This window comes from Salvelinus alpinus, chromosome 10, assembly GCF_045679555.1.
Source record: "Salvelinus alpinus chromosome 10, SLU_Salpinus.1, whole genome shotgun sequence".
Classification (NCBI taxonomy): domain Eukaryota; kingdom Metazoa; phylum Chordata; class Actinopteri; order Salmoniformes; family Salmonidae; genus Salvelinus; species Salvelinus alpinus.
The window spans coordinates 56,892,617-56,904,350 of NC_092095.1; the positions used below are offsets into that span (position 1 = coordinate 56,892,617).

General features: G+C 46.8%; 2 protein-coding genes across 2 annotated transcripts; both read left to right on the forward strand.

Moving 5' to 3' along the window:
* Positions 1–1,440: 1,440 nt before the first annotated feature.
* On the forward strand, positions 1,441–6,664 carry LOC139532356 (neutral cholesterol ester hydrolase 1-like). The gene is made up of 6 exons (XM_071329826.1): positions 1,441–1,832; positions 3,045–3,288; positions 4,292–4,361; positions 4,656–4,827; positions 4,969–5,108; positions 5,220–6,664. The coding sequence occupies exons 1-6, from the start codon at positions 1,692–1,694 to the stop codon at positions 5,704–5,706; spliced, it is 1,254 nt and encodes a 417-aa protein (XP_071185927.1). The 5' UTR covers positions 1,441–1,691; the 3' UTR covers positions 5,707–6,664.
* Positions 6,665–7,026: 362 nt separating this feature from the next.
* pccb (propionyl-CoA carboxylase subunit beta) lies at positions 7,027–11,304 on the forward strand. The gene is made up of 13 exons (XM_071329829.1): positions 7,027–7,418; positions 7,536–7,655; positions 7,780–7,848; positions 7,956–8,012; positions 8,106–8,219; positions 8,377–8,487; positions 8,585–8,814; positions 8,948–9,029; positions 9,129–9,252; positions 9,942–10,049; positions 10,229–10,428; positions 10,589–10,688; positions 10,764–11,304. The coding sequence occupies exons 1-13, from the start codon at positions 7,173–7,175 to the stop codon at positions 10,883–10,885; spliced, it is 1,683 nt and encodes a 560-aa protein (XP_071185930.1). The 5' UTR covers positions 7,027–7,172; the 3' UTR covers positions 10,886–11,304.
* The last annotated feature ends 430 nt before the right edge of the window (positions 11,305–11,734 follow it).

Here is an 11,734-nt window from a genome sequence, read left to right on the forward strand (position 1 = left end):
CCAGAGTTACCTCTGCTGCAGAGGATAAGTTCATTAGAGTTAACTGCACCTCAGATTGCAGCCCAAATAAATGCTTCACAGACTTCAAGTAACAGACACATCTCAACATCAACTGTTCAGAGGAGACATCGTGAAATCAGGCCTACATGGTTGAATTGCTGCAAAGAAACCACTACTAAAGGACACCAATAAGAAAAGGACAACAGGACATCCTCCAAAAGTCTTCGCCTCACTGTGCGTGCAGATGCACTCACACCTGCCTGCTGCCATTCCTGAGCAAGCTCTGTACTGGTGGTGCCCCGATTCCACAGCTGAATAAACTTTAGGAGACGGTCCTGGGTCTTGCTGGACATTCTTGGGCGCCCTGAAGCCTTCTTCACAACAATAGAACCGCTCTCCTTGAAGTTCTTGATGATCCGATAAATGGTTGATTTAGGTGCAATCTTACTGGCAGCAATATCCTTGTCTGTGAAGCCCTTTTTGTGCAAAGCAATGATGACGGCACGTGTTTCCTTGCAGGTTACCATGGTTGACAGAGGAAAAACAATGATTCCAAGCACCACCCTCCTTTTGAAGCTTCCAGTCTGTTATTCGAACTCAATCAGCATGACAGAGTGATCTCCAGCCTTGTCCTCGTCAACACTCACACCTGTGTTAATGAGAGAATCACTGACATGATGTCTGCTGGTCCTTTTGTGGCAGGGCTGAAATGTAGTGGAAATGTTTTTGGGGGATTCAGTTCATTTGCATGGCAAAGAGGGACATTGCAATTAATTACAATTCATCTGATCACTCTTCATAACATTCTGGAGTATATGCAAATTGCCATCATACAAACTGAGGCAGCAGACTTTGTGAAAATTCATATACGTAAGATTCAATGCTTTGCCTGTTTCATGGTTCGTCAGAAGGCATAGCGGGATTTCCCCGAACATCTAACAGTTGTTCTTATTTATGAAAGTCCTTAGGGGTGGAAGCTATTTACGTTTTAATCAACTCTTTTTTCCCATAATGATTTTAAATTCATAGAAAGTCCAAAAATACAAAAGGAATTGCCTTATATTTTATTGATGAGGTCCCTGAATAAATCAAAGTTGGTTGAATTCATGCAAGTGATTTGGGGTGGAAGCTACTGAAGTTATATAAAGTATTTTTTTAATACATTAAGAAAAAATAATAATTGAAAACAGCCAAATAAAAAAAATACTAAAGTAATTGCCATAGATGAATAAAACCAATCTAAGTCCTATGGGGTAGAAGTATTTACGTTTTTTGGAAGCATTTATCTGTAAAGTTAATCAAAATGAATTGATGGAGTAAAAAAAAGCTAAACAAATTGCGGTGGATTCGAGAGAAGCTGTCTCTGAACAATGTCAAATTGATTTGATAGCGATGTCATGTGATTGAGAAACTATTGACATGTTTCATTACCATACAAAAGTAGGCGTTGCAGTTAAGACGTTACCCCTAAACGGAGGGGAGCAACGCTTTTAACTAAGAAAATACGACACCGAATTGCAAAAACAAGGGGAGTAATTTGTTCTCGATCATCAACTGGTTCAGAATATGTAATTTATATCATTCTTACATGTTCCGTTTAAGAGGTATTAACGAGCAAAGTCCGAATCTTTAATATAAAGCTAACTACGTCTCACGTTGGGGAGAAAGGTAGCAATACTGGTGTTATAAAGATGAAGTTGTCTTCTGTTGTAGTAACATTGATATTAACGGTGGGTGTTCCTTATTACATCTATACACCGTTACCTGCTGCCATCGAGGAGCCTTTGAAACTGATGCTGCTGGACGCCTTATTCCGTGCTATGCTGCAAGTGGTAAGAAACAAGAAGAATAGCTATAAACCCAATCATACTTTACATTGCGTTAGCTTGACAGTTATTTATGTTAACGAGTAACGTTAGTAGGCAATGCAATGCTTTCTCTATTACTCGACCTATGTATCTATCAGAAATCAAGGTAAGACCCAGATGCAAGGAAGGAGGTAGGTACAGGACGGCAGGCAGCCAAAGTGGTCAGGCGGGTGGGCACAGGGTCAGGACAGGCAAGGGTCAAAACCAGGAGGACAAGAAAAGAGCGACTGTGGAAAAAAACAGGAGCTGACACAAAACCGATGGTTGACTTGACAAACAAGAAGAATTGGCAACAGACAAATGGAGAACACAGGTATAAATACACAGGGGATAATGGGGAAGATGGGAGACACCTGGAGGGGGGTGGAGACAATCACAAAGACAGGTGAAACAGATCAGGGTGAGACAGTATCGCGGTCAGGTGCAGCAGGTTTAGGCCTGTTGGTTGGAGACACAGAATTGGAGGCTATACTAGCTAGATAGTTTATAATGCAGCTAACATGTGACGCGTTGTAAAGCTAGCTAGTTAGTCTGAACAAGTAGAACATGTGAACTGATTTGGTGATAGATGTAAAACAATGCTTTACTGTGCTTTCTCCAGTCCTTGTGTAAAATCATATGTGGATAATTGATTTGAACTAGCTAAATACAGAACAAACTCATTTCTAGTGTGTGTGTGTGTGTGTGTGTGGGTGGCCCTTCACCTAGATTTCACACAGTCATGGTGTAAGTAGTGCCTGGGGTAAAGACAAACAAACACGCCCATACACACTGGGGTGAACAGAGCACCTTTAGCCAATTTGTAACTAGTGTCAGTGTAGAAGAGAGCAACATTCACAACGTTGTCTAGACCCCAGGCTGTAGGCTAGTAGGTGAAAGGACCGACAGAGACAGATTGCTAAATGGAACCTTGGGGAGCCCTATCCTGATCAAAGATCTGTGCTGTCTTGCCAACTCCTATGGTAGTCATTGCCAAGGGTGTGACATTGACCATGGAGTTGGTAGGACAGAACAAACACTCACTCTCAAGTCAAAACCCTAGCTCCTAGAACAGGGTTAGCATACTAAACTACCAGGGATACTCCAGCTCTCTCAGACCTCATTAAAATGTCTCTCTCCCCCTCCATCTCTCCCTCTATCTCTCTGTCCTTCTCTCTCCCTCCCCCTCTCCCCCAGGGTGACCTGTGTCAGTGTCTGGGTCTCAGTCACCACATCACAGTGATTCGGGGGCCCACATTGGGGCTGGGGTCCTCGGGGGAGATGGCGGGAGGGCAGGGAGGCGGGGTGAGGGTGAGTGACATGGACTTTGACAGAGTCCCGGTGCGTGTGTACGAGCCCCCTGCCGCGGGGGGAGGAGATGGGGGTCTGAGGAGGGCTGTGATGTTCTACCATGGAGGAGGATGGGCCCTGGGGACCACCAGTAAGTGTGTGTGTTTACCGGCATAAACACATCTAGTTCATGATGTAACCCTAATGTAACAACCTTTGGTTTCTCACTGTCTTCCTCTCTCTTTCTCTCCTCTACTCCCCCCTATCTCTCTCTCTTTCTCTCCTCCTCTACTCCCCCATCTCTCTCTCTTTCTCTCCTCCTCTACTCCCCCATCTCTCTCTCTTTCTCTCCTCTACTCCTCCATCTCTCTCTCTTTCTCTCCTCTACTCCCCCCTATCTCTCTCTCTTTCTCTCCTCCTCTACTCCCCCATCTCTCTCTCTTTCTCTCCTCCTCTACTCCCCCATCTCTCTCTCTTTCTCTCCTCTACTCTTCCATCTCTCTCTCTTTCTCTCCTCCTCTACTCCCCCATCTCTCTCTCTTTCTCTCCTCCTCTACTCCCCCATCTCTCCTCCTCTACTTCCCCATCTCTCTCTTTCTCTCCTCCTCTACTCCCCCATCTCTCTCTCTTTCTCTCCTCCTCTACTCCCCCATCTTTCTCTCCTCTACTCCTCCATCTCTCTCTCTTTCTCTCCTCTACTCCCCCCTATCTTTCTCTCTTTCTCTCCTCCTCTACTCCCCCATCTCTCTCTCTTTCTCTCCTCCTCTACTCCCCCATCTCTCTCTCTTTCTCTCCTCTACTCCTCCATCTCTCTCTCTTTCTCTCCTCTACTCCCCCCTATCTCTCTCTCTTTCTCTCCTCCTCTACTCCCCCATCTCTCTCTCTTTCTCTCCTCTACTCCTCCATCTCTCTCTCTTTCTCTCCTCCTCTACTCCCCCATCGCTCTCTCTTTCTCTCCTCCTCTACTCCCCCATCTCTCCTCCTCTACTTCCCCATCTCTCTCTTTCTCTCCTCCTCTACTCCCCCATCTCTCTCTCTTTCTCTCCTCCTCTACTCCCCCATCTCTCTCTCTTTCTCTCCTCTACTCCCCCCATCTTTCTCTCCTTCTCTACTCCCCCACCTCTCTCTTCCCCCTCTCCCTGTCTTCCTCTCAGAGATGGGGAGCTATGATGTCTTGTGTAGGCAGATGTCTGAGGAGCTGAATGCAGTGGTTGTGTCTGTTGAGTAAGTGTGTCTCCTCTTTTCACACTGTATTAGCTTCAGTTCTACACACACAAACACACACACACACACACACACACACACACACACACACACACACACACACACACACACACACACACACACACACACACACACACACACACACACAGAGACACACACACACTCAACGTGAATGTCTCGGGTTCTTATAACGCCATAGTAACAAGTTAAGGTTTGGACAGAACTGTTAAAAGGATGAAAAAGTGTTTTTTTTATCAATTTTACCATATCAAAAGTGTGTGTGTGTGTGTGTAGGTACCGTCTGGCTCCAGAAGTGCATTTCCCTGTGCAGTATGAGGACTGTCTGGCTGCAGCCAAGCACTTCCTGGAGCCGGGCATTCTGGGAAAGTTGTCTGTGGATCCACAGCGCGTGGCCGTGTCAGGTGACAGCGCTGGAGGAAATCTCGCTGCAGCCGTCGCACAGCAGGTACACACACACACACACACACACACACACACACACACACACACACACACACACACACACACACACACACACACACACACACACACACACACACACACACGTCTACAGAGACACACTAATACACTCTCCCTCTCTTCACAGATCTCGGTAGATGACAGTGTGAGCGTGAAGTTCAGTGTTCAGGCGTTAATCTACCCAGTCCTCCAGGGTCTAGACCTCAACACTCCATCCCACCAACAGAACCACAACATACCCATGCTACACCGCTTTATGATGGCCAGGTACACACACGTACATGTTCACACACACTGGCGTACATCTGCATGCACACACAGTCACACACAGTCACATACACACCTGTGTTAGTAACTCTTCTCTCTCTTTGTCTGTAGGTTCTGGCTGCTCTACCTGGGGGTTGATACCTCTCTCCATCCCCTCCTCTTGTCCCCCTCCTTCCTCCATCATCCCTCCATCCCTCCCTCCGTCCGCTCCCATCTCAACTGGACCACCCTTCTGCCGGCCAAACACATTAAGCATTACAAGCCTGTTGGCGTGGAGATGGGGTCACAGGAGGTCACAGGGCAGGAGGGTGATCTTCTCCCGGGTTTGCTGGATATCCGAGCGGCGCCACTGCTGGCGGAGCAGGGGGTTCTGGGTAGAACACCGCGAGCTTACATTCTAACATGTGAGTACGATGTGCTCAGAGACGATGGGTTGATGTACACCAGGAGGCTACAGGACGCGGGCGTCGCGGTTTCCAGCCATCACTATGACGACGGTTTCCACGGCGCCTTGAATTTGGCTCACTGGCCGTTTTTCTTCGATGTGGGGAGAAGAATGATCAGAGGATACATGGACTGGCTGCAGGAAAACCTCTAGTGTGTGTGTGTGTGTGTGTGTGTGTGTGTGTGTGTGTGTGTGTGTGTGTGTGTGTGTGTGTGTGTGTGTGTGTGTGTGTGTGTGTGTGTGTGTGTGTGTGTGTGTGTGTGTGTGTGTGTGTGTGTGTGTGTGTATGCAGCTGCAAACCCAAAGCCATCTTGCAGTCAGAATTTCAGACCAATGTCCAGGTTAGACAAGCAGATGTTTTTAAGGCTTTTAAACTGGGTTAAACCTGATTGTTGACCTGGGTTAGAATGTCTCTCTTACTGGGTTAAACTGGATCAAACTGGGTTGGACTGGTGTTTTAAACTGTGTTAGAATGTAAGAATATAACACAGACACTGTTCCCTGATTGTAGCTGTTTGCACTCTGGGGGGTGTGTGTGTGTGTCATAATATGTTTGGTTCAGTTAAACCCACACACACGTCATCCTATCCCAGCTCTGCTCACCTGACCTGAACAATACATATGCTGTGTTTTAAACGTGCAGTCTGTTATCTGTCTGTCAAACTAATACACTACAATAAACTTCCATCTAAGTCAATCAATGCGCAGTGTTAGAATGTAGTAATCTGATGACTCCATAAGAGTCCTATTTCTAGAATAGATTGGGTTAAATTATGCTATGTGCACAACTGGGTTATACATCAATGCAATCTATATAGAATTGTGCCTAGATGGAAAAACAATGAGGACTCAAAAGGTAGGGTCATACAACACGATCCCCTGGTGCTGTAAAAAGCAATAACAAAACTTGAAAATGAAGTATGTTCTTTAGACAGGGTATTGAGTGAGGACTTTTCAACCCACAACACTGTGAGAGTTTGATTGTTTTCCGCTGAACAGAATGATCTCTGTTGTCCCCTGTAACTGCTGCTGGGTGTCAGTACTTTATGTACAATTATGATTGTAATGGTTGATTGATGTTTAACCCTCCAATAAATATTGATCAGTTTGAGTTTTTCTCTTGTTTTATACTGTAGGCCTACACACACACACACACACACACACACACAGCCAGTGCAATACGTTTCAAAACGTTTCAAAACGATTTCAACATATAGATGAGTGACACATGTATAATGCATGATACATTTAGCATGTTGCTTATTCTACCAATCCAATGATGTTAGCTCTACAACAGTGCTTAGGAAAGGAGCTGTGGCTAGGAGGGAAGGGGCAAAGGGCGTTGGTCAGTCCGACCAATCACAGAGGAGATACCAAACCAACTTTCGGGGAAGTGTCGTTTGTATTTCCATGACATTGATACCACAAACTTAAAGCTACAACCCCTCAAGGTTGACCTATCATATACGGTTCTTAATATGTTGACACGTGAAGTCAATCCCCATCCAGATCTACCTCGTTTTTGACTGGCCATTCAAAAAATAACTTCTGGTGATTGGCTCAAACGCGCGTCACTTTCACACAGTCCCCACCCACCCTTATACGTCAGTCAGACAACAATGGCGGCCTTCGCTGTAGCACGGAGCAGCTGCGGTCTGCTTTCCGGACTAAAATCTTCTTTTAAAACATTCGGACAGGTAAAACATGGCGTGGCTTCGGCAGCCGTTGCACAGTCCCAGCTGCAGCAACAGTCGCGGCGGTGGTATTCCGTTAGTCATCTCTCCGTTCAGGAGAGGATAGACAGAAAGAGGAATGCTGCGCTGATCGGAGGAGGTCAGAAGAGAATTGACGCGCAACACAAAAGGGTAAATCATCTGAGCATGCGCAAGTGTCTGTCCGTTTGATGGTGTATTGTTTGCCTGTCTGTCGGTCCGTATAACATTTTGTCTGTGTAATGATTGGTGTGTGTGTCTTCTCCACAGGGGAAGCTGACAGCCAGAGAGAGAGTTGCGCTCCTGTTGGATAAAGACTCGTTTGTAGAGTATGACATGTTTGTGGAACATCGCTGCTCTGACTTCGGCATGGAAGAGGACCACAACAAGGTAACACGTCACAACAGAGGTTCCTACATTTTATCCAGCCTATGGACAAAATGGAATAAATGTATTCATTTTTTAAAATGTTGATTCAGTCATGAACATGGTTTCAGTTTCCCTCTCCCTCTAGTTCGCAGGGGACAGTGTGGTGACTGGACAGGGGAGGATCAACGGAAGGCTGGTGTATGTCTTCAGTCAGGTACACACACACACACACACACACACACACACACACACACACACACACACACACATCAAAGTAGTTACCATTTATTTTCATAATAAATGTCTCTTGCTCTCTCTTAGGACTTCACAGTATTTGGAGGCAGTCTGTCTGGGGCTCACGCACAGAAGATCTGTAAGGTAGGAGGACGGGCTCACTCTCCAGGGCCTGGTGGCTCACACCACTCCTGCTTCTCATTCATTACTTCTAGTCACATCCCTTTATGTCTGTAGATCATGGACCAGGCTATGATGGTGGGTGCTCCAGTCATTGGTCTGAACGACTCTGGCGGAGCAAGGATCCAGGAGGGGGTGGAGTCACTGGCTGGATACGCGGACATCTTCCTGGTAAGGGGGCGGGGCTTGATTGGACTGGTTACTGGGATGAGAATGACAGAAAATAAATGACATTGCTTCTAAATGTACTCTCTCCCGGTCTCACGCTCTCTTCCGGTCTCGCGCTTTCCCGGTCTCTCCCGGTCTCCCGGTCTCTTTGTCTTTGTAGAGGAATGTGATGGCGTCAGGTGTGGTCCCTCAGATCTCTCTGATCATGGGTCCCTGTGCTGGAGGAGCTGTCTACTCTCCTGCCCTGACCGACTTCACCTTTATGGTCAAGGTAAGACACACACGGTATAGGAGAACCACAGAACCCTTCCTGCATAGATGTACTGTACAATTAATACAACTAACATGGGTTACATCCGTGTGTGTAGGACACCTCATACCTGTTCATCACAGGTCCTGACGTAGTGAAGTCTGTCACCAATGAAGACGTCACTCAGGAGGAACTGGGAGGAGCTAAAACACACACCGCCGTGTCAGGCGTCGCTCACCGTGCGTTTGAGAATGACATCGATGCTCTGCTCAACCTCCGAAACTTCTTCAACTTCCTTCCCCTTAGCAACCAGGACCCCGCCCCCGTTACTGAGTGCCACGACCCCAGGTACCCAACCACAGAACTCCTCTGACAGACTAGCCAATCACAGAACTGACCATGGCATTTGGGATTTTCCTGAAATGTAATCCATATGAATGGCCTTTGGAGGATGTTTGATCTCATCCCTCTCCTCCTACAGTGATAGACTGGTTCCTGGTCTGGACACCATCGTTCCCTTTGAGACCACTAAAGCCTACGACATGCTGGACATCATCCAGGGGGTACGACACACACACACACACACACACACACACACACACACACACACACACACACACACACACAGCCTGTTGTCTATTGATCTGTGGTTTTAACTTTAGATTGTGGACGAGAGGGAGTTCTTTGAGATCATGCCTAACTACGCTAAAAACATCGTAGTGGGATTCGCTCGCATGAACGGACGAACTGTTGGAATTGTAGGGAATCAACCTAAAGTAGCGTCTGGTGAGTAGAAGAGTCGGATGGATTAGTGATGATGATGATGGTTATGATGGTGATGGTTATGATGGTGGTGGTTATGACGGTGGTGGTGGTGGTGGTTATGACGGTGGTGGTGGTGGTTATGACGGTGGTGGTGGTAATGTTGACGGTGATGGTGGTGGTTATGACGGTGGTGGTGGTGGTTATGACGGTGGTGGTGGTGGTTATGACGGTGATGGTGGTGGTTATGACGGTGATGGTGGTAATGTTGACGGTGATGGTGGTGACAATAATGACGGTGGTGTGATGTTGACGGTGGTGGTGGTGACGATAATGACGGTGGTGTGATGTTGACGTGGTGGTGGTGGTAATGTTGACGGTGGTGGTGGTGGTGGTAATGTTGACGGTGGTGGTGGTGACGATAATGACGGTGGTGTGATGTTGACGTGGTGGTGGTGACGATAATGACGGTGGTGTGATGTTGACGTGGTGGTGGTGGTAATGTTGACGGTGGTGGTGGTGACGATAATGACGGTGGTGTGATGTTGACGTGGTGGTGGTGGTGGTAATGTTGACGGTGGTAGTGGTGATGACAATAATGACGGTGGTAGTGGTGATGACGGTAATGACGGTGGTGATAATGGTGGTGGTGGTGGTGATGACGATAATGACGGTGGTAGTGGTGGTGATACTTCTCCTGTGTGTGTGTGCAGGTTGTCTGGACATTAACTCATCAGTGAAGGGCGCTCGCTTCGTTCGTTTCTGCGACGCTTTCAACATCCCCATCCTCACCTTCGTGGACGTGCCCGGTTTCCTGCCAGGTAGTGCGCAAGTCTGACTTTCCTCATGAATAATTGGCACGTCAAAAAGTAGATGACTCACTTGACAGCTTTCACATAAATTGTGAAACGTCCGTACTGTGATCAACTGTCATTTCTAATCAAAACAAGCTAGATTTTTTCAAACCAGAGGATACCACCTTCCTCGCCGTTTCTCTCAGGTACGTCTCAGGAGTATGGCGGTATCATCCGACACGGGGCCAAGCTACTGTTTGCCTTTGCTGAGGCCACCGTCCCCAAGATCACCATCATCACTAGGAAGGCCTACGGAGGAGCGTATGACGTCATGAGTTCCAAGCACCTGAGAGGAGATGTGAACTACGCCTGGCCGTCTGCAGAGGTGGCCGTGATGGGAGCCAAGGTAACACGACACACACACACACCTTCTACACAAGACCAAGGTAACGCACACATACTTCTAGCCATGGCAACATTCACAATGTCAAAATGGGGGGAAAAAGTTCAGTGCTCACTTTAAAACATTCCCAATACATGTCTGCCTCTCTAACATGTGTTCCCAGGGTGCTGTACAGATCATCTTCAGAGGGAAATCCAACCAGGCAGAGCAGGAGGCTGAATACGTAGAGAAGTTTGCCAACCCTTTCCCTGCCGCTGTCAGAGGTACACACACACACACGCAATCCGTTCCAACAAACCTTACACCCACTCCCCCATCATAACCGTGTGTGTTTTTAGGGTTCGTGGATGACATCATCGTGCCGTCGACCACCCGGAAGAGGATCTGTAGGGATCTGGAGGTTCTGGCCTCCAAGAAACAGACCAACCCCTGGAAGAAACACGCCAACATCCCACTCTAACACACAAACGCCTTCAACCACCCGACCTGTCGGTCTCCAATTTCACCTATAGCTTAGAGCAGGGCTCTCCAACGCTGTTCCTGGAGAGATACCATTCTGTAGGTTTTATCTCTAACCCTGTTCCTGGAGAGATACCATCCTGTAGGTTTTATCTCTAACCCTGTTCCTAGAGAGATACCATCCTGTAGGTTTTCGCTCTAACCCCAATCTAGCGCACCTGATTCAAGTAATTAGCTGAATCAGGTTAGTTACAACTGGGGTTGGATCAAAAACCTCCAGGAGGGTAGCTCTCCAGGAACAGGATTGGAGAGCCCTGGATTAGATCCACTTATCTGTCCCCAACCCTGTGGGACTTGTTGGGAAGAATCTGCCGTGAATCCATAGACTAGTTTGTTAAATAAAATGATTGAAATTGTAAAGATGTCTGTCTTTGTCCTTGTGTGAGACAGAACTTTATATCCCAATGAGAGTTTGAACGTGTGTGTAATGTCAACGGTTTGTAAGGTAAATGTAATTGCTAAAATATACTTAAGTATCAAAAGTAAAAGTATAACTTTCAAATTCCTTTATATTAAGCAAACTAGACAGCACCCATTTTCATACTATATACGGAGAGCCAGAGGCACAACTGACATTTACAAACGAAGCATGTGTTTAGTAAGTCTTCCAGATCAGAGGCAGTAGGGGTGTTCTCGTTAAGTTTGAGAATTGGACCGTTTCTTGTCTTGCTAAGCATCGGAAATGTAATGAGTACTTTGCGTGTCATGGAAAATAGTACATTATTTTCTTTTGGAATGTAGTGAAGTAAAAGTGATATATATAAAGACTAAAGTACAGATACTCTTGTTG